The following is a 23,165-nucleotide window of genomic DNA, read 5'->3' as shown; positions in this document are numbered from 1 at the left end:
TTTTTAGCCATCACAAATATCATGCAAGTTCCTGCAATAGCAGTCTGCCTCCTTGTGGTGCCAATCCAAAATGAATGAGGAAATAATTAAACCGGACTAGTTATTTATCAGACAAAAAGTGTTTATTTTCCAGTGTTTTACAATATGCGTCCACCACGTGAGCAGACCCAGCATGATACAAACAGTTAGGGAAGCATTGTTCACACACGGAGAGATTGAAGACCCCCAGAGATGATTAGCATGTTCGCCTTCACTCTCCCAGGTCCCTTAACCTCACGTCTGTATCGAACAATACTCACAAAAAGGAACTGATGCAATGATGACGACCGGAGGAAGAGGAGCAGCTAAAACATGTAATAGATATGTACATTTAAGTTACTTACTTTACAGGAATATTTAAAATTCAACTCTGGTTAAAATACCAAATGCAAAATAATAATGCATTAAAATAGTGTTAAGACCAAGGAGGAATGCTGTAGGAATGGAAGCGTCTCATTTTTCCATGAATGAAATCCGGCTGAGGTGAGTAAAAAAAAAAAAACATTTTAAACTTTTTTTTTTTTTTACACCTTAATGTATCTGAGATGTGGCACCTTCAACAACCCAAGACCAGTATTCAATATTAGGCACTATCATGATCCAAAGACACCTGATTTGTTCTTTAACAATCCATTCTGTTCCCATCTTTTTTTCCAGCTTTATGCCAGAGACGGTAATCGTGTCTCACAACAAACGGCAACATGTGCACTGCAAATTGCATCAGCGAAACTGAATTCCTTTTTGTCTTCCGTTATTTAAAAAAATGTTTACTGTGCCGAGTTTCTGCCATGCACTGCACTTAAAAAAAGAAAAACGAAACAGACACCGTTCCAAAGCACAGCACGCGAAGCAGTCCAAACACAGGCAGAATAAACCATGGAAGCGTCTCATTTTTCCATGAATGAAATCCGGCTGAGGTGAGTAAAAAAAAAAAAACATTTTAAACTTTTTTTTTTTTTTACACCTTAATGTATCTGAGATGTGGCACCTTCAACAACCCAAGACCAGTATTCAATATTAGGCACTATCATGATCCAAAGACACCTGATTTGTTCTTTAACAATCCATTCTGTTCCCATCTTTTTTTCCAGCTTTATGCCAGAGACGGTAATCGTGTCTCACAACAAACGGCAACATGTGCACTGCAAATTGCATCAGCGAAACTGAATTCCTTTTTGTCTTCCGTTATTTAAAAAAAAAGTTTACTGTGCCGAGTTTCTGCCATGCACTGCACTTAAAAAAAGAAAAACGAAACAGACACCGTTCCAAAGCACAGCACGCGAAGCAGTCCAAACACAGGCAGAATAAACAAAACAAAGCACAGAAAGGGGAAATATATACACTTCATAAATGAAAATGGCAGTTTGGTTAGTATTAAAAGCAGATACATTCTTGTTTTGGTTACTGAAGGATCTATCGCAACACCGGGGGCCACTTTACACTTCCAGTAAAATAAATCTTTTATCAAGGCTCAAGACACTCTAGTCTTCTCAACATCCTATTGACCTACCTGCTCAGCCTATTTCTCAGTTACTTTCCTTTAACTTCCAAGCCATTTGGACTACAACTGCTCCATGATGTGATGTCTCAAATCTAAAATCTATATTCGCCGGAAATTCGAGCTCTCCCAGTTTTCCAGCAATACTGCACTTCGGCCAACAGTGAGAGGGTGCCTTTGTTCGCTGTACAACATTGGATCGGTACATAATTTCATTCACAGAAGGAAATATCACAGGATGTTTCAAAAATATTTCTCGCAACTCTCAGAGAACGCTCAATAGCAATTTCATACACGCTTTCTCTCGATCTCATATCACACACGCACTCTCGCTCATGATATCGACTCGTTGATGCCAACATGGCTTACAAGCATCGCTCAAGTACCTTAAAACATGTCAATACTCAGACACTCAAACAGTGTTCCCATATATAATATACATGAGCGCACACTCACACACATTTTCACAGGTACTGATAGAAACGGGAACGGACCACTTGAGCACCAGAGAGTTTGTGAGGGTGGGCATCAGCAGCCAGGCTTAGGCTCTTGCTCTGAGCAGCCGCTACATCTCCATTAAGGAGCTGACCCAAGTGGGAGTGCGAAGACCCAGCGGATAACAGGTCCCGTGATCGGGAAGGGTGCAGGTCTAGTACGTCCAGACTAACTTCGGGGTTGCTGGCTCGGTGTCGCTCTCGAGCGATCCAGTCTCTGATGGAGAAGTCCTGCGAACTGCATTTGGGCTTTAAGCGATCCATAGCGGAGAGCTCATTGCCCTCGACTCTTTGCCAGTCCCCAATTACCGACAACTCGGCAAAGTCCCGCTGACCACCCATGGTGTGCCTGCGGCGGATGTTGCTCTTCCGTTTACTTCGAGTCTCGGGTGACCTGCTGCGCTGGGAACCCACCCCAATCATGTCATCTGCTGATGTTCTCAGTCGACACTTTAATCTGTCTGTGATTTTGAGTCGCCACATGGGTTCGGCTTGCTCTGATTCGCTGCGAGAGGAAGAGCTCAGACTGCCGGTGGAGTGGCCTTTGACTGCCTCTAGTACTCGCAAGAGTCGACTGGACTCCTTGTCGCTGCGGCTCCCGTCTGCTGAAGACTCGCTGTCCGTCTTCAGTCGACTCCCTCTCTTGCGTGCCAGGGTGTCGCACGCGATGATTCGATGTGAGGGGATTAGGTTGGGTACATCTTGCAATGGTTTGACGCTGCCCTCTGGTTGGTTGCTATCTTCAGTCGGCCCGCTATCTCGGCCACCGGCAAAGACTGATAAATCGCTTTCACTGTCAGTCTCCATGGGTCGTCCCTCACTGATGAGCTCGCTTCTTTCATCGTCAGCATCATCCCCGCGGCTTTCGGCGACAGATTGCACCTCTGGACTGAGGGCGATGGACTCCACCCCTGTGTGGAATGTCATGGAGGAGGTGGTGGAGTAATCTGATGTGATAGAGCAGACCTCAGCTCCTGGGCCCATTCCTGTGCTCTCCATCCAGTGGCCTGGTGTCCTCCCGTGCCTCATCCTGGGTACTGAGGCCTGGGAGCTGGTGCTGTTAAGCGTGCCCAGATCTGAGACGCATCCGTCATCGTAGTTAGAGGGAGGATCAGACAGGGAACTCTGGCGAGTCATGTGATAACTAGGTTTGGACGATGTGATGATCTTAGGTAAAGGACAAGTCTCCTGGGGCAGATGTTCGGAAATGAGCTGCTTGTTTTCAGAGGTTAGGTCAAGGCTGTATCCTGGGCTTTGCTCATCATCCTCTGTCCTTTCTATTTGGTCATCAAGTCCAACTTCACTCTCAGCATCCTCAGTTTGGTCATCAGCATGCCAATTTGGATCATTTTGCACTGGAAGATCCTTTTTAGAGAAACTAGCGTCCAGATCATCGTCAGAGCTGCTCGGCTGAGGCTTGTCCTTAGGCTTTTTGCGTTTGCGGCTAGCAAAGATGGAAGAACGCAGCAGCTCTCTACTATATTGGTCCTTACCAGATCCCCAGGAACCCTGCTACAGGACCAAGCACATAAAGACAAGTGTAAGTTTACAATGCAATGTGATCAATCTCAGGGAATTGGCTTCTGAAGCAGGAATCGTCTCCTTTTGAATATAGACATTTTGTAATTATCTCAATAAAAAAGTACTCACCTTTGATTTGGCAGAGTCACTGGTGGTTGAATCTAGTGGAACAAGGAGAGAAAAAGGTAAGCAGGCTATTTAAAGTGGAATACAGCAGGGACAAAGAGCCAGAGACAAGGGGAGACTGAAATATAAATATCCTTCACCACAACAGCAGTGGAACGGCACAAACAGTGGAGTCATGTAGAGATCTGAGAAATGAAGGCGACACACATAAGCCATCGCACAGAGAGAAATGGAGGAAAGAGAAATGAGTGATGACAAGAACCCGGCAGTGTGCAGTAAGACAGGAGGCAGCTCATGCACACATTCACACAGACAGACAGCCTGTCCACAGTTAAACCGCCAATCACTGACAAACACACACAGAGCCAGCAGAGCATGTCTACAGGCATTCTTTCCCAACTCAGAGACATCACCAAGGCAGGGATGGACATCCTATCAGCTATGTATTAAGGCAGTGTTTCTCAACCCTGGTCCTGGGCGCCCACCAACACTGCACATTTTGTATGTCTCCCTTATCTGACACACCCATTTCAGGTCCCGGAGTTCCTTCTAATGAGCTCATGAGTTGAATCAGGTGTGTTTGATTAGGGAGACACAAAATGTGCAGTGTTGGGGGGCACCCAGGACACTGTATTAAGGGGTGAGAATTGACGTGAATCTGGTCGGAAACCGAATGCTGTGCTTAATTTTTTAATCTTTACTTTTGTAAACCTACATGAGTTGGTTATATTGCATCATGGGATTAATACGCATGCATATTAAATCACTTATTCACAAAAAACTTGAAAACATAAAATTTAGGATTTTGTTAAGGATATTAAGTTTTGTGTTTTTTCACCTACTTTGTAATTTTGTCGCCTACCTCTATATTTCATGCCATTTCTAGTATTTTTAAGGCAATAAATGGCTAGAGAATTTCAAGTGCACAATAACCATTATAACTGAACATTCAACTATATATTAACTGAGACAAGTTTAGATATGGGAGATTTGAAATGAAGGACATTAAGGTGTGTTTTTCATACAGGCACAGAGATGTCAGGTTGTTATGAAATAAGAAACGTTTTGAATGATGTTAACACTAGAGGTCGCCATGTAGCTTTACGGTGCTTTGCTACTGAGGTGGACTATGCGACCTCCAGTCTGCACTTCCATTGGTTGCCACCACATGTCGTCTCTGTCATTTTCATGAGCAGCTAAACGGATCAGTTCTAACCAATGCTAGCGGTCAAGCTCAAAGTATACTTCGGCCGTCCGCATTCCGCAACAGCCCGCGCACTGTCCGTGTGCAGGCAGATTTGTGTGCCCACGTACAACAGCACAGGCGTGAAGTGAATATCGAGATGGAACGAGTCCACTGTGCATGTGCCGAACTCGTCCATCCACGGTTGAGAAAGCTGTGCGGACACGGCTGTGCGCGAGACGGAGCGGAACGCGGAAAAAGAAGTATACCAGGCCTTCAGTCACAGCACCTGAAATTACCAGCTGAATGACTGAACTATGTCGCAAGTCTGAATGTCCTTTTACAGGTAAAATCAGTCACTTGAGGAACCATGTTTGTGTTTAACGGCATCTGCTTGTCGGTGCAGAACATGGAGATGCAGAATGAATTAAAGCACTGAGAGACTATGACAAGGGACATCAAGGGTCAGATATGACAGGAGGGCAGAAAGGGGCTAAAGGGGCCAAAGCTACGAGGAGGAAGCGAGTCCTTATGACGGGCTACTTCACCACTCAAAAGCCCCTTTGCTCACTCTCCATCAAGAGATACTAATGCTTTTGAATGGTACAATATTCGTCGGGAGCTTTATGATTTGAGCCGGCTCAGCCCCTCACCACACCCCTTCAGACATCATCAATGACAGTTACTGTATGCCACAAGACTGGAGGAAATCCTGAAGACCATACCATGCTAGAACTCCTTGCGGTTAGCTTCAGAGACAACGAGAGACAGCAAAGAGGCTTTTCAGACACATTACACCATCACAGCTCTGTATCCTCTCTGTTAATAATAGTCTTATAAGATATGAAACGTGCAACACGACGATGACAAATATCAACTTCTCTGACAATCTTTTTTTGTTTTCTGGTGGGTTTGTCCCGGATTCGCTTTCAATTTATAAGAATCGGGGATTTCTGCAGACTAGGCAGCTACACTGGGGACAACACTCCTCCTTCTTCCTACAGTCCCAGCTGTCCATCACAGACATTACAGAGTCCATCAGTGACATCACCGAGTGATAGACGCCGCCCACTTGGCCTGTGTCAAGATTGGGTAATGTGTGAGCAGTGCTGGACAGGGACAAGGGAGAAGAAAAACACTAGAGACAAGATGGGTCAGACGGGTAAACCTTTGGTGGTTTATCATTGGTTTTTCCATTTCTTTTGGGAAAGAACACGCCGGGTTAGCACAAGAGAAGAGTAAGGAAGGAAAAGAACTGAAAGAAAAGGAGGAGTGGAGTCATAACGGAGACTAAAGCATTAGGGGAGGGATGACAATGACTGAGGTTCAAATGAAAACAAACCAAAGCAAAAGGAGAATTCTGGAGAAATCATAGCATTGAAATAAAGGCAACAAGTCTAAAACAATGGCGGAAGGTAAAGAAACAATTCAATGGGAAAAGGTTGATTCATAAAGCTTCACATACATAGGAACTATTTTATCCAATTTTCAGATAGCTCATCAAATACGTTTGACCAATGCAAAATTGCTAAAATAGTTCACCTTTACATATGCACAAAGACATTTCTGGCAAGCTTGCTTTTGTTCGCTCTAAACATTGACAGATCTAATGGAAAGCATGAGCATCTGCTAATCATCTGAAATATATTAAGAGAGTGTGAACATACAGACACAGTAACTTCTGAACACACTGAACGTCTCACGTTTGTTTTAAGTAACTTCAATTCTCCTAAACTCATAATCCCTAACCTGGAACAGTTGGACTATGAACGCAAGATTACCTGAGACGTCTCCCGGTGAAGGAGCGGTGCGGCCAATGTTAGTCAGCAGATGGTCAATGTTGGGCACAGGCTGAGACTGAACTGTGCTCTCTTGCTCCACGTTGGTCTGACATAAACAATGAGAGAGGTGAAATTCATACATCATTTACATGAGGCATAGTGAACTTTCAGGCCCGTTTTTTTTCAGCAGTGTGTGTATGAGCTTTTCCAAACAACCAAATGTTGACTTTCTTTTTAAAACACTGTTTGCAAAGATTATCAGTGAGCAGTGGCAGCTTCAACCACCATGCAAACCATGCAAATGCTTGGGGCCTTGGTGGGTCTATAATGGTCATAAAGTGACTGAAAAAATCCATGTGCTCGTATTTACCAGCAAATCAGGACTTAAAATCAATTTCTCGCAGGTTTACAGTCTGCTACTGCATGAAAGTGAAGAGCAGAAAATATAGTGAAATTGGTTAATTTATTAGTTCTTTGTTGGTTTTGCATTCAGCTTTTGGAAAGACAAAGCAAGTCTGCATTTAGCAGTAATGGATTTAACTCATAGATCAGTATCCACAGCCATTTAAAGACAGAGCATGGTGAGCACTGTATGCTATGAGTTAAAGCGGCTCTCATCGACTCACATCGACATATAAAGATGCAAAGCTGCATGAAGCTATATTAAAGTAAGCTTCTAACTTGCCTCACACTCTAGTTTCAGAGATACCTGTAATGCAGCTTTTGTTCTGTAAAATGAAATAATGCATCAGGTCTGAACTCTCCTTGGGATCCCAAAAATGATAAATCTGCCCCAGTAAGGGAGTAGGAAGTTCCTCGATGTTATCTGCGACTAAATAGTTCTACACAAGCGAGGTGGACCAGGTGGAAATGAGACAAAAGGGAAACTGAGAAAAAGATGAGGATGATGTTTCTGACCAGTGTTACCCTGGAGACTCAAGTCTCCAGTTCTTGGAGAGTGACAGCATGGTGATGTTTGTTTAGGGCTCAGAAATCCACTCAGAGAAGAATGGCAGGAAGGTACAGACTCACCGTTGGCACTTCATCTCCATCTTCTGTGAAGAACCAATCACACTGCAGAAGAGCAAAGTAGAATGTTCGGCAGAATTCAGACATCAATTTACACACAAATGAAAGGAAAAATCTCTTACTTGCTGAATGAGAGTCTCAACGATCTTGTACTGATCAGGCATGTGCGTGACCATGTGCGTCATGTTGTCTTCAGAGGTTCTGACAAGAGTTGGGCCAAACACAATGGCCAGGTTACGTGGCTCCATCTAATTAAATACAAAAAAGCTTCCATTAATGGCTTTTCATTCTTTTCTATCTGTAATGGAAATTATTGACATCACACAAGGATTTGTGCTTCCAGGTTCTTCAGACATGTTATGACAGATGAAACTGAGCAACACTGCGGTTTTAATGATCTGATTATATCATTTAATTTTTAACTTTTATGAAAGAGATTATTTACAGTAAAGTAATAGTATCTACAAAAGAAGTTTAAAGTATTTCCATTCATCATTTCTTATAATAGGTTGTTGAACTCACCTAGACGGGGTAAATCAGGGGTGCCCAACCCTGTTCCTGGAGATCTACCTTCCTGCAGAGTTCAGCTCCAACCCTGATCAAACACAACTGAACCAACTAATTAGGAGCTGAAGGAGCACTTGATAATTACAGACAGGTGTGTTTGACCAGGGTTGCAACTGAACTCTGCAGGAAAGTAGAGGTTGGAACAGGGTTGGGCACCACTGGGGTAAATTAACTGAACATTTACAAAGCTCATACCTTGTTTTTCTCACAGTTTTCAGAGACGGTTTTGAGATGTCCAGAGAGGAACTTGAGCGTTTCATAATGATGGTCTGGTAACTCATGAATCTGAGCAGAATAAACAGTACATATAATTTATACCTGTTATCTGTTGAGGATTTTATTGCTGATTTAAAGGATTTTTCTTTCTCCAATCTAGTAAATGTCAGTATTCAGTAAATCAACAGCAGTCTTCAGATAAACTGTACCAGTCTCTTCAGTGTTTTTAACCGCTCAACAGGATCCTCCATTCGATTGGCATCAATAAAGTTGGAATATTTTTCTATGATCAGAGCAAACAAGCATTATAAGAACATTCCAGAAGTGTATTAATCAGGGTCCCCACGCCAAAAAAAAGGTGCTATAAAATATTACAGCTACACATACATAAAATCTAAGATTCAATACAGAAATCTATGACTGTACATTTTATTTTTTAAATAAAAAAATCCACAAATTTTTCAGGCTTGCTTTTCTATGACCATGTGAGATATGACCTATGTTGTCCTCTAGGAGGAGTCCTTCCTCCACAAGTGGAGAAAATAGAGCTTAGATACAAGATTTTCTTAGATACTAAATGCTCTCTATGAGAGACGGCACACAGTATTTTCCATGCGTTTTGTATAAAGCCAACAGAATCATCTATTCTATGCGATCATGTGTCTCACCATTGGTAAACAGAGGCTCAGGAAGTTTCCTAAAAAAGGACTTAAGCAAACTGCTGATCACATTGAGGTCTCGCCACTTCTGCTGAACAAAATGAAAGCATAAAGATCAGGTCTGTCTTTATGATACAAGCTCTCATGTATAATAGCACACAACAAAGTGTTGACTCACGTCATCCTGGATATCAATGTCTGTCATGCCTTTAGTGTCTAGTTCCTCCTGCATGCTCGAGATGGCAGTGTTGTTTCCGGGGACTCTATAAATACCTGTGTACTCCAACCCTCTCTCCTCCACCAGCTTACAACACACCTCCACGATCAAAGGCACAAACTGTAACAGATAGTAATTAGTGCTATTTTTAATATCATATAATCTCACAAAACTAAAAAAATAGGTCATTTTTCACCCCAAAGTAAAATTTGCATTGAGAAAATGGAATCTATTTTTGGAACCACTCCTATTTTCCCATCATGACGTGAATTTTATTATTTATTTACATGAATTTCATTATTTTATTTACTTCTCACTACTGTAATAATAATAAAAAAAACATTATACTAAAGATTTAAATGTAAAACATTCAGACACACTCGGGGGGAAATATACTAATAATGTCACAATGCAAAAATCCATAAAGGCTTAAAGTTTCTTCATACAAAATCTGAATTCTTTTTTTCCCCATTTGCTCGTGGAGTGAAGTGTAACCTTCTCATGTTTACTTGAGTTTCACCCATAATGGTTTAATTTGCATTATGCAGTAATGCATTTGTAATCTCTGGCATTTCTTACTCTGTTGGTTTGTGCAGGAGGGCAATTATCCAGTCGTACTCCAAACGTGACACCAGCAGTGGGCCTCTTATCTTGAGGCTTCTTCTTCAGTCCTGGAATTCCTCTCCTCCAAGCAGCTTTATCTCTCGGAGGACTGGAGTCATCTGAGACACATATCGCTGATATTAACATCTCACTGAGAACACGATGGGTTTCAGTGTCATTTCATAATGCCGTGTGCTACCTTTACTCCTCTCCTGTTCGTTCTTGGGCGAGTAGAGGCTCTGACTCTTACTGCTGCCACCCAGCAGAGTGTGCCTAATGCTGAGAGACTGCCGTGAGGTTTTGGGTGACGGCTCCGTCTTACTGCTGGGTGCACTGTAAGAACACACACATATTACTGAACACAAGGCAATCTTATGCAGCTCAACAATATATGCAAGGAAAGAAGAAAAAAAGATTGTTTTATAAAAAAATAGATTTTAGCGATTGTTTATTACTAAAACTACTACTAAATAAAAATGAAACAACAAATATTACTAATTTCATTGTAAAATTTTAAAAAATAGAGTACTTTCAAAAATATATAATATTTTTATTTTGCAGTTAAACTGTAAAATTACAATACAGGCTATCATAAAGCTTTTATTTTGACGGAAAACCACAGAGAGCCCTTAATGCATCTCTTTTGTTGACGACAGCCGATTTCTAAGTGGTTTTCATTACAACTTTGGGAAGATGGTTGGCACATGTTGTTGCATCTCCAATAGGGGTTTAATGGTACACAAAATTATCAGTTCGCTACATACTTTAGTTTTTAAGTCACTGTTTGGTATGTTTTTGGTACAGTAGATGGAGAAAAAAATACCTTTTCTTTTTAAACTGAACAAACTATGGCTCTGTTTTCAAATAAAAAAAGTGTATCATTACTTCTGCAACACTCATACTGCTGTTTATAGTGCTGATGTAAATGGGGGAAGAGAGTTGAAGTGCTTCTTTCAGATGTAAAATATTTTTGCAATAAGTATAGTATATATTAGGCCTGGGCGATAAAACGGTATTGATATTTACCGACGGTACACCTTCTTCGATAACGGTAGAAAAAATGTTCGATATAGCGCACGATATAGGCACGTACTATGAGTGATGCAGACAGCAGACAAAAAACACGAACACACGCTGAAATGAGTGCTGTGCCTGCCTGTGATGAGGAGATTGTGAATAAAGAAAGAATATTAGTCGAATTTAAAATAAACATTTGCATTTGAATGTTAGGTGTGCATCAGGGAGCGTCATCAGTGGCGCGCGAGATGCGGTGATAATGATGTAAGTGACGTTGCTTCATTTTAATGTTTTGTTAGTCTAGCCCCCGAAACGCACCACCGCTGCATTATTTATTCAAAATATTAGAGAAGTATAGCAGCTCAATGCGGAGAAGACCTTGAATAGGTTAAAACTGAAACCAAGCCATTCACACAGAACGCATATTCAGCGCATTTTTTAGAATGACAAATGACTGCTGCACTCGCGTCTCACACAAGAGATCTAGCCATGCAGTTAAAACAGTTTAAACATTTAGAAAACATGTCACAAATTTGTGGAGGTTTATTCCTTTTCACTGCGTCTCTTATGTTTTTAAATGCAATCTGTGTGAATGGCGCTTCGGCTCTTTGGATTAAGCAATGCATAAATACATGATGCTGTTTTGTTCATAATTGTTTATGCAATTTACGAAATTATATTAGATTTTTATGAGTTAATTTAGACGTAATGCACGTTTTTTATAGACAGATATTTCCTTGCGTTGACAATTTAAATGTGCTGCATTATTTTGCTCATTGCGCCCTCCTGTGGCCTCGGAATGTCAAAAGTTTCCTTAAGACCTATTTAAATCTGCATATAAAACATTAGAAATTAGATATTTGTTTAATTTTTATTTTGTGTGTGATTGTTAAAACTAAAAATATTTGTTGTTTGTCTCAATAAATTGGGTTAATTTAAAAATACAGTGGTTAAATGTAAAAAAGTTAAATGTATTGTTCGGTTATAGATACCGAACAATATGAAACATTATATCGTTGATCTTTTTTTTTGCTATATCGCCCAGCCCTAGTATATATAGAATTATTGTCTCTATTATCTCATGTTTAGGGCAACCTGGATCCCTGTGTCCTCTGTTAGTATTCAAATGAATTTGAAGTATCAAAGTATATCGGTACAAATTTTATTTTTCTTTAATTCATTTGAAAAAGACACATACTAGTTTCCAAATACAAGTTATAATCGACCCAAACTCCGAGCTGATGCAGAGCATTTAGTGTGAACCGAGTTGCTGCAAGACACTAAAATCACCAGATCATTAGCTGCTCGCATGTAAGAGTCACGCTACACTCTAGAAATACATAATGCACGTATTTATTCATTTAAAACCTTTGCAATTTGATAATTGTGCTAAGCCATACTGTATTTTTGTGTGGCTAATGCTAAGAACACTAATTTTGTGTGTGGCTATGCTTTTTGTTTGGTGTTCAGTGTGAGTGAGTGACAGCTGACAGAGCTTCATGTCAGTGAGGTAGCTCACTAGGATTTGGAACAAGGCCTTCATTAAGACAAACTTGCTGGTCTCTATGACATGATCTTTACCTCATTGATATATATTCTTTGAGCTTTCTGTTGATCAAATCAGTGCTGGTTACGGCAGCATTCTGAAAACACAAGACAAAGAATCATTAACATTGTGGTAACATGTAAAGCTGAAAGTACAGCAACATTAATCTGATTGTAAGTGTTAAAGGAAACCAGTTCCTCTGGCAAACACAGGAGAAGAACATTAACAAAAAGCCTACCCATAATCCTCACACCTTCAGTAAACAATGTCACCTCGACACTGATTTCAGCAAATGGCAAAGTGCTGTTGCGTTAGCAGTAAGCTGGTTTTCACATGGTTTCTCTTCAGGACAAAGTTATGCAATACTGTGATGCTTGTGCAGTCAACTCTGAGGGGCAGACATGGGCCACAGACTTCACACGATGATATCAATCTACAATGATTTCCTGCTCATATTAGTTTTTTGTGAGGCTGTTCACATGACATGTTTAATGTGTAATCAGACACTGTTTAGAAAGGAGTCAAGGATTGAGTGGTTATCCTGTTATCCTCTGTTGGTAGATGCTGTAACTACACCATTATTTAGCAAAAAGCAACTTTCTCCATTTATGGTGTTTCCAAATTAGCCGTGTATTCAAATAGTAAAAATTGCAAGCAAAATATAGATCACAAACATTTTACTGCATACAGCAGATGCTTTATCAGAGCCTGATTTTTGGAACACCCATAAAAGCATAAAATAGATTTTTCCTTGTCTGCTGCCTTTGACGTCACAACAGGATAGCCGATTGTGAAGGCCAATTGGTCACCAGCCAATCCAGCTTTATCCGGTTGTCATTTCCCTGCAGTTACAGTAATTAGTCACATGGCTCAAGGGATTGGTTCAAAATTGGTGTGCCCATTAGCAAGATGCCAATACTCTTGACCGGTTTTTGCATCCAATTCATCCAATCTTGGCGTGTTCAACAGAAGGAAACGAACATGCGGGCCATGGCCAGTTTTGATTCGCATCTGTTGACCTTTTTATACCTAGTCTTGAGGTGTCACTTCATTAATGACTTAAATCCCGAACTATACTTCTATTTTGATACTTAGCGCATGTGTACAGCTGAATGCATAGGATACTTCATTTGATAGTGTAAAAATATGCGCACTAGAAAGTTTCATCCTTGTTATGACTGATAAAATTTCTTTGTAATTGTTTAAACTACAGTTGCCGGTATCTATTAACCCCTCACATAAGCGCTCACCAAATCAGACATCTATTATCAGACATCAATTTGACATCTATTACTGACTAGTGGTTTGTTTTTCTGCCTCATCGGTTTCTTTTGACTGTGAAACACCAGACAGTGGGCAGTGTTTGCAGCTTGTGGACAAACTAATTAATTCAAAAAAGTGCAAGCTGAGCAAACAGAGTACGCAGAATTAGATCTGGCTTTACATGCGAACTATGCTGACGATGAAACTTACATCACACCACTGTATAAATACCTTAGCTGTCACGTTATCATTGTCAACAAACCTCCTCGTCCAGGTTGCTGTTTTCTTGAATGACTCTTATCCAGGACAGCATGTCTTCGCGGCCCTCTGCCTGAAACAGATACTTGCAGTCTGAAGTTGTTAGCCGCAGGACATTCTTGCGCTTTGTGTCACTGTAAGAGATGTCAATCAAGCAGGCCTTGATGCTGATTGAAAGCGGCTCATCCTCCAGTTGCGAGTTGATGTGAGAAAGCCCCTCCTTTTTGTCTTTATAGAGGTAGAGGGAGTGTCTCCGCAGCACTGCGTACATCTGTTTCCACGGCCGCATGCCGCCTCCTACTCGCTATAAAGAGAAGAACACATGTAAAGTGCAGGTCATGATCAGTAATCTACAACAATTACAGTCAAACTATCAACATTCAATTCAATATGCTCTTGAATGAAATGGGAAATGTGTAGTGAAAGACAGAGAACATTTTCCCACCTTGCCCTTCTCAGTGTTGAGCTGTCGGAAATGCAGCCAAGCCTCCTTGGTGGAGTCACTGAAGATCTCAGTGGAGGAGTCTCTTCTGGAGCTGGAGTCATCAGACTTATGGCCATCCAATGCCTATAAGAGCAGAACAAACATGAGATTTTGGTATCTAGCCTCGGATAACTGTCAATCATTTATTCTCTGTTCCAAAACCTTTTGGAACCTCACAAATGACCGATGTAGAGATCTCTACATTGCATTGACTAATCACCCAAGCATCAGATGACGTGCCAATGGACTGCCCACAATCGTTTGCGGAAACTGTTGCAACTATTATAGGTTTTTTTTGTCCAAATTTGCAGCACCTATAACTTCAATAGGATTGCCTTTAAATTTGACTAAAAGAAAGTCTTAAAATGCTCCAAACACAGGCATCTCACAAGGTTTTGGAACAGGTGCCATTATTAGTGAATGGCCATTCTGGTTTAACGAAAGCTTCTCTTTATGAGGGAGACTTTTGCATCTCTCACCTTCTTGAAAACCTTTAGACTCGGTTTGCTGGATCGTCTGTGGAAATGAATGATTATGTTAGGCCAAACAACCACTCACATTGACAGTATTAGGAAGCTCCAACATCACGATCCATCACTTTTAAAAGACACTTACCCACGGCCTTCCTCCCGATAGTTGTCCAGGCCCTCGTCGTATGACTTTGAGCGCTCCGTTTTGGTTCCCGATTCTAGAATGGCATTTCTGAGAGACTCTGCATGTAGACAAAAATACAACATCAGTAACAAGCTCAACAAAATGCTCACTGATCCATTCACATGATGCTCTCAGATGGCAATAATTGTTAAAAAACAAAATAAAAACTTAAATCTGTACAGACACGCTTACCTTGGTCATGAGATAGTTGCCGGCGCATGAGGGGGCTGGGGGTGGTAGGGCTGGGGCTGTCAGAGATTACAGACTGAGCTCCAGAGATCACAGCCGACGCAGCAATATGGCTGCCATCATGGTCTACACTAGGGCTGGCTGGCTCATCTGTAAACACGGTAACAGAGCGGTAAACATGAATAATGCAACTCTCTTTGGCATGTGAGTTCATACGTGTACACAGAGAGGCTCACAGAGCAACAAGCTGAAGCAAAGAAAAATAAAAGTTAAATGTGTTATTTCTATTATACTGTACATATTTATATGCCCATCATATATGTCTTGATATTAGGGCTGGGATAATACACTTATTTCCTGAACACATTAAAAACAACATTAAGCTGTTCCTGCTCATCAAGAAAAAAAAAGATTATTTAATAATAAATTAATAATAAACACTCAAATAAAAATGTAGTTTTAAATAAACATTTAGACTGCACATAAGGCTGGTTTTATATAAACTTTTCTTTAATATAAATTTTGTTTCACTCCAATTCGTTGTTGAAAAATAGGCTAAACCTTTAAATGGCAGCTGTAATAACTTGTTTCCATGGCAGATATATTTAAACATACATTAAATTATAAAGACGACATCAACAGGTTAATGATGAAAAATATAATGATTTGTAATAGAGTGCATATAGTAATCAAAATGCTCATCTCTAGTGGGGTTTTTTTCTAACTAATGAAAAAAATTTGTTTATGGTCACTGAATGACTTTCCTGAGATAAATATAATGCTACGTGGATGTTTACAAGCTGTTGTACATGATATATTTCAGTAAGCTGTACTGTTTCTTTCAATATAGCCTACCTTCTAATGTTCATTCATGCTTATTTTGTACTGTAACAAGCAGTAAAGAGGAAGAGATGATATGATTTGATTTAATATGAATCTGAATATGTAAATAATATAGAGTGATAGTTAATCGATTTCTCCCACCCCTACTTGATACATTGGATAAAATATTAGACTCAATTTTAAAAAGACAGAAATCATATTAGTTTCACAACAAAATTAAGCGAACAAAGGGTGAACTTTAAAACTTTTTAAACGTGATTTAATTGGATGTCAGCATTTGCGCTAAGGAAACTGGCAAATTATTTAGAAATGTTCCTGGTGTTTTTTCTTAAAAAAAAAAAAAAGCTTTCTCTTTATGAGTTTTCCTGAAATTTATTAGTATTTGGTATCATAATGTCAACATTCCAAAAGATTGCTAAAAAATAATCTTGATATATAATCCTAACTTGAGCGTGTTCATTTCTTTAATTTTCTTGCTATTGGATAAATAAATTGTGTTTAAAGTGTCTAAGACTGACAAATTTTTGTCTTGTACACTAACAGAACAAAGAATAAGACAGAGTATTGAACTTTCTTTATAGACCATGCCATACCATAGAAAACAGCTTTTATTTAGCCTTAAAAGCATCAAGCCTACAAGTGCATATCTTGATTTCATTGCAAGCAAGAAGTCTGCATAAACTTTTTCTAGGAATGAGGACAGTTTTAGTTATCTTACAATTTGACATGTCCTGTTTTCGAGAGCACTGAAAACTTTTTGAGCTCCTCTGCAGATCTTAGCCAAAAAAGGTTGGAGTACAAAGCTGTTCTGTGCTGCCAGAGGGCTGGAGCAGCTAAAATTAAAGCAACTGCCCTAGTTCCTGCATCCTCCAGCGTCTCAAAGAGGGCCAAGGGGAAGGTGCGCAAAACCCTCTTCGGGCCTAGCTAAAGAGCTCCAGCGTAGCCTACAGATCGCCTCGCTCCAAGACACGAGAATATTAATGCCATCAGTGCTAGCCTAGCTTAATTTTACAGGATAATATACTGGGTTTTACTGCAAGGCATAGGTGGCAACCATCCTCTTCTAAATTTATTTCAGCAGATACTTTTCTCCAAAGCAACTTACCATGGACAATCTGAGGTTTGGTAGTTAACAAGCTGGACTGGTAAAACAAGCTAAACAAATGTTAGTTATTGGTTTGAACTGCAAATGATGTAATCAAAACAGAATTACAAACAACCATATTGATTCCCAATGTTAACTGGATGTCACTCACGTGGTCAAAAATATAGCATAATACTGCAATTAGGGCATCATATACAAATCCTAGGATAGCTAAAAACATTTACCTGTTGTTTAAAAATTAAAAATAATTTCTACCATTCATGTTTACTGCATACATGTGTCCAACCATGCATTTTTATCAAAAGCTGAATAACCAAACACATTTTTATACAAACAGTCTTAGACAATTTGCCTCCCTTGCCAGGTTATCTGAAAATTCAGGGAGAACAAGCAGTACAAATCTGACTAATAACAAAGTATATGCAGTGCCAGAATCAGGAATGCTAGGATTGTCTGCATAAAACATACACATCTTATAACCAGGAAAACTGCAATCAGAAAATGGGACGTGTTACCCATAAAATCTAGAGTATTTACTTACAGTATTAAACATTAAGAGCTTAGACAACCAACTTACCATGGACAATCTGAGGTTTGGTAGTTAACAAGCTGGACTGGTAAAACAAGCTAAACAAATGTTAGTTATTGGTTTGAACTGCAAATGATGTAATCAAAACAGAATTACAAACAACCATATTGATTCCCAATGTTAACTGGATGTCACTCACGTGGTCAAAAATATAGCATAATACTGCAATTAGGGCATCATATACAAATCCTAGGATAGCTAAAAACATTTACCTGTTGTTTAAAAATTAAAAATAATTTCTACCATTCATGTTTACTGCATACATGTGTCCAACCATGCATTTTTATCAAAAGCTGAATAACCAAACACATTTTTATACAAACAGTCTTAGACAATTTGCCTCCCTTGCCAGGTTATCTGAAAATTCAGGGAGAACAAGCAGTACAAATCTGACTAATAACAGAAAGTATATGCAGTGCCAGAATCAGGAATGCTAGGATTGTCTGCATAAAACATACACATCTTATAACCAGGAAAACTGCAATCAGAAAATGGGACGTGTTACCCATAAAATCTAGAGTATTTACTTACAGTATTAAACATTAAGAGCTTAGACAACTTAGTTTTAGTAGGTCTTAGTTAATAGGTCTTAGGTCTTAGTTAATAGGTCTTACTTAATTGTAAAACTTAATAGGTCTTAGTTTTAACAATTAAAACTAAGACCTATTCAAAGTTTTAATTGTTAATGATTTACAATCAACAAAAACCACTGGAGTTGTGACCCTAGTATAAAAGCTCTTAGGAGTAATAATAAATGATGATTGTGCTGACTAATGTTTAGACTGTAACACAACTTCACAATATGAAATCATCTAAATCTGGATGCTACAGCTAAAAATATCAAATGTTTAGCCACAAGTGGATTATAAGGTTGATATTTTTTTCAAACCATCATTTTGACCAAACAGTCAAATGCGTATTTGCAAGACCTTATATTTATGTAATTATAATCATATAAATATTCATATGGTTCTTTTATATTATAATTATTTTTAATTACATGCATGCATACCATGCATCCATACCACAATTCATAGCTATAGGTAATGATGAAAAATGTACAGTCAGCCAGTCACTGAAATCAAACTTTTATAATAAAAATTATTAGTGAAAATTCGCATCACACCAAAGTGTTTTTTTCCCCACAATGACCTGAGGGTAAATTATCCCCACCTATTGCATGTGTACATTATTATTAATATTATTATTATTATAAACATACAATAAATATAAACATATTATCCAAAATGACGCACTCTTTAGAAAACTTAAAGGGGAAATAAAAAGCACATTACAATAACTGCAATATTCCCAACGTTGCTTAATTTAACATTTACGGCAAAATCACAAGTGAACAGATCATGCATCTTCAATATAATCCCCAGCACTAATGAGAATATCATATACCTACCTGAAATACCAAGTAAAACATTTGTATATTACCACTAACACTCCTACTGCTACTTATTTACCTTCTCTCTTGTATTCTTTCTAAAAAATTATCAGTATTTTTCAAAACTCTCATCCAAATGTGTAAACGGTATAAAAGGTAAGCAACAAACGTGTTACAGAGTATGCCTAATATCTGAAGGCTACAAAAGCACAAAACACCAAAGACAAAATGTGACAGAGCACAGCTAGGCTATCACTCAATATTCCAGACCAATCCTCAGGCATTAGAGTATGAGAGAAGGCCACCTCCTCCCTGACAAACACCGTGACTCACACACAGTCACTCTCACTCTCCTTCAGTAACTCTCAAACAGCCACACTCACAGGCCTAGATTTGCACCTTCTGCATACATCAACTCTACTCTTCAAGCTTTGAAATTTTGATAGAACAAATGATACAAAGTAAAATTTGGCCACGATAATCCTCTGTCTGGACACATGGGGTCGGGATTTGAAATTGTGATCAGTTTGAAATTGCATAAGGTATTGGAGCATTATTAATACAGGAAATCACTGATGGCCCAAATTGCACATAAAAAAATAATTGCACAATACATCACCATTATTGTCTACATATAAGCAATTATTGTTCAAAAATATCTGCGGCAACTCTAAAACAATCCCTACTGCTAGCTCAAGATTGTTGCCGGGTTAGCGTTGCTATGGTTACAAAGAGTGCACTTACCGATGAAGGGAATGGAGTCAAGTGATTCGTCCAGATTACTGGAGCAGAAGGAGGAGTCAAGCTGCTCCCCCAGTCTCCGCATGTGCATCTCCCGGCGGGCATCATTGGGCAACCAGCAGACACCGCCCCTTGCCGGCTCGGATCCATCCATGTCGTTCACCGCAAGGATGTACGAGGGATGGCGGAGAGGTTGTGGGGTCCCCTTCCCTGTTGGGTGCTTCTCCCGGAGGACTACACCCTCAACAGGACTGGACCCGTTTACCGGTAGGCCCTTGACATCCCGTGGGTGTGTCCTCTGAGATGATGCCCCACACTGTGGCCTCTGCGGAGGAGGAGCGGAGTAAGATGCTGACCTATATCCGACTGGATTTTCCTTCCCAGTTTCTGGGCTCTGCATGGTTTCGGCCCTAGTTCTCGATTGGTACGATGACGAATTAGAAATACGATTTCCGACAACAGCTCCACTTTGGTCTTTGGAAGGAGGCTCTTTGGCCTGGTTTAGTCCATTGCGAGGTCGCTCTGGAAAAGCAGTGGTGGGTGGGATGTCCGTTCTGGAGCTGTGCGTATGTGAGCCAGCAACACCCCTGACGCTCATACCATACCCTGTCGGAGAACGGTAAAGGACCGCCCGAGGTGGGAGAGACTGTCTACTAGGACGACTCCTCTGGTCTACTCTGCCATACAGCTGCCTATCCACAGCGGCCCATGGTGCAGGAGAAACTGGTTCACTATGATCCACATAGTCTGACGAATAAACGCGGGGCTTCCACATGAGCCCGTCAGAGGATACGCTACGAGGAGGCCATTCCCTGGCGTGGGCCGCTCTCTCTGTCCCACTCATCCTATCCTGTGAAGCACTGCGTGAAGGAAGCACAGAAGGGCCCTGGTAAGCCCGGTCATGAGAAGTGCTTCTGCGGCGTAATTTATTGCCCCAGCCGGGTTGAGGTCCGCAGTGGGGGCCACCGTGGACACTTTGGGAAGCAGCTCGCAGACTGTCTAAACGCTCTTGAATAGTCCGACTGTAAGTGTGAAGACCTTTATTATCGATATATTCCCGGTATGTCTGGTAAGTCCGCCAGTCAATGTTCTGGTGGGAAGCAGGGGAGGTAATGGTGGAAGCAGGCGCATAGTGTGTAGGTGGAATGGCATAAGGATCACCATGGTAACCTGAAGGGAACATGTCAGCTTTGCGAGGGTGGAGATACGGCGGACGACCACCAGACACCGTACCAGGCCTGGCTCTGATCAGCATTGGATCTGGGCCTACTAGACCATAGTCACCCCGATGACCTGGAACCATACGGCCCATGTGAACATGAGGGGGTACCACCACAGTCCGAACACTTTCATTGCACACACACACTGCAGTCTGTGTCTTTGGAATGGGTGGTGGAGGGGAGGGAGGTACTGGTATCTCCACACGGTATCCTAGATCAGATGCTACAACCCCCGGGGCTGATGTCTCAGTGGCCTGGGCTATCCCCGGGGGCTTACAGTCTACTCGAGGGTAACATATAGGGGGTGGCTCCGGGATATGGTGGGCATTTCCACTGTATGCATCATGACCCTTAAGGTAGGCATCTTGGGAATAGGCCTGTGGAAGAAAGAATCAAGTAAAGTGAAATAGTACTCACAGTATCAGAGAAAACTTTTTAAAATTCATGATGATTTCCTACAAATAGTTCTCCCTGTGTGGGAGGACGGCACTACATTTGCACGTGGGAGTTTGACAGGTCAGAAGTGTGAGCTGTACTCTGGTGCGCCAAGTGCTGGAGAATTCTATAATATTCATAACAATATTCAAAGCTGACAGTTCAGAACACAAATACACCTACAGTAATTAACTTGACTTCCAAACTATAGAGCTGCAAACTTCTAATTACCGTTTCTGCTGTGTATGGCTGTAAAAAACAGCTATGATCTGATCTCAGCTGGAAGCAAACAGGTAATTCCTTCCCTTTAAATTTTATTAAATAAACACGATAAACAACGATTCAGAATAGCAAGAAAGTGATGTCAACCCACCGTTCGGGTCACCACACGTGACCGAAGCGACACTGAAGCCAGAGGTGAACGATGGCCTTGATTAGAAATAGCACTGAATCTGACCTCCGTAATCATGTCTAAATCCACAGTTTAAGGTAAACAACTATTGCAAGACTTCTGTTGAATAACGTCAGATTTAAAACAAACACCAGGCTCCATATTGTTTGTCTTCCTCTGATTTGGTGTCTTTCAAAACATGACAGCAAGTCATGTAAAGTGGACTTTCAACCCATCATACAGTTACATTCCTTTTGCATAACTATACAAACCAAATCTGATATCAGTAGTAGGGAACTTCGCTCCTCCTTTCGTGAAATGCCACAGATGGCTCGTTACACAGGCCAAAGTTCATCATAGGAAAAGAGAGAAATGAGGAAAAAGGGGCGAGGCACAGTAAATATGACTGCTGGATATAGCTGAGAACTACCCACACAGCTAAATCAAACAGGTCACACAATATATCAGCTACTGCGATCGAGACAATCAACACGCTATGTGATACTACGCTACACATAACCAGAAACGTCATGACAGCCATCTGAAAATGACAAGGGACAGGAAATCAACAACCAACTGGAATACAATGATATGCGTGACATTTATAAATAATAATAAAAACATCACAATCTACATGTATGCATTGTTCATCAGCTTACCAGACTAGTGATTTCCTGTGAAAACTGCAGCCATTACATCACAAACCCACAGAGGAAAAACAGAGAGAAAGGGAGGGAAAGTAAAAGAGCAGCGTACGTTAAAGGCGGTCAAAACCAAAAGAATCAAGTCCATGTACTGACAACCACTATTACAGTAAATATCTCTGCACAGAGTGCAAAAAATGCACAGGAGCTGCAGTGCTGTCAGTGAGGAGGGACCGTGGGAAGGTGGAGAGGGGCGGTGGGAAGACTGTCACGTTAGCGATGCCACCTGCTTGTCCTCGTCGCTCCAAGTCGAGGCGGGGGTTGAGGTGCCTGCCGCCTGCCTCGCGTAGTAGCGATCGGCTCTCCATCTCTCCCCTCTCCATCCATCCGCAAGCGGATTACTCCGTGATCACACGCACACACACTCCCACCCTCCCTCCCAGCTAACGCATACACTCGT

The 23,165-nt window shown here is 40.8% G+C and overlaps 1 protein-coding gene across 4 annotated transcripts in view; it reads right to left on the bottom strand.

Annotated features, from left to right (window-relative positions):
- Positions 1-930: 930 nt before the first annotated feature.
- LOC107593760 (rho GTPase-activating protein 21-like) overlaps positions 931-23,165 on the bottom strand; it is a 63,976-nt gene continuing 41,741 nt past the window's right edge. For 2 of the 4 annotated variants that reach the window (XM_016283624.1, XM_016283623.1), the window contains exons 8-25: positions 20,019-21,612; positions 15,348-15,494; positions 15,117-15,213; positions 14,981-15,017; positions 14,463-14,585; positions 14,022-14,321; positions 12,532-12,593; positions 10,133-10,266; positions 9,910-10,052; positions 9,292-9,450; positions 9,123-9,201; positions 8,664-8,737; positions 8,434-8,523; positions 7,794-7,919; positions 7,675-7,716; positions 6,643-6,748; positions 3,682-3,713; positions 931-3,543 (exon numbers count right to left, since the gene is read on the bottom strand). In XM_016283624.1, the coding sequence (XP_016139110.1) occupies positions 2,002-3,543; positions 3,682-3,713; positions 6,643-6,748; positions 7,675-7,716; positions 7,794-7,919; positions 8,434-8,523; positions 8,664-8,737; positions 9,123-9,201; positions 9,292-9,450; positions 9,910-10,052; positions 10,133-10,266; positions 12,532-12,593; positions 14,022-14,321; positions 14,463-14,585; positions 14,981-15,017; positions 15,117-15,213; positions 15,348-15,494; positions 20,019-21,612 (4,887 nt within the window). In that variant the 3' untranslated portion in view covers positions 931-2,001. Of the gene's footprint in view, positions 3,544-3,681; positions 3,714-5,586; positions 5,611-6,642; positions 6,749-7,674; positions 7,717-7,793; positions 7,920-8,433; positions 8,524-8,663; positions 8,738-9,122; positions 9,202-9,291; positions 9,451-9,909; positions 10,053-10,132; positions 10,267-12,531; positions 12,594-14,021; positions 14,322-14,462; positions 14,586-14,980; positions 15,018-15,116; positions 15,214-15,347; positions 15,495-20,018; positions 21,613-23,165 lie in introns of all 4 variants that reach the window. The other 2 variants (XM_016283625.1, XM_016283626.1) reach the window with 2 other exon arrangements.

This window comes from Sinocyclocheilus grahami, unplaced genomic scaffold (assembly GCF_001515645.1).
Source record: "Sinocyclocheilus grahami isolate Dianchi unplaced genomic scaffold, SAMN03320097.WGS_v1.1 scaffold176.1, whole genome shotgun sequence".
In the NCBI taxonomy this organism is placed as follows: domain Eukaryota; kingdom Metazoa; phylum Chordata; class Actinopteri; order Cypriniformes; family Cyprinidae; genus Sinocyclocheilus; species Sinocyclocheilus grahami.
Note: the sequence above shows the minus strand (reverse complement) of the source record. Positions and strands in the feature narration are given on the sequence as shown.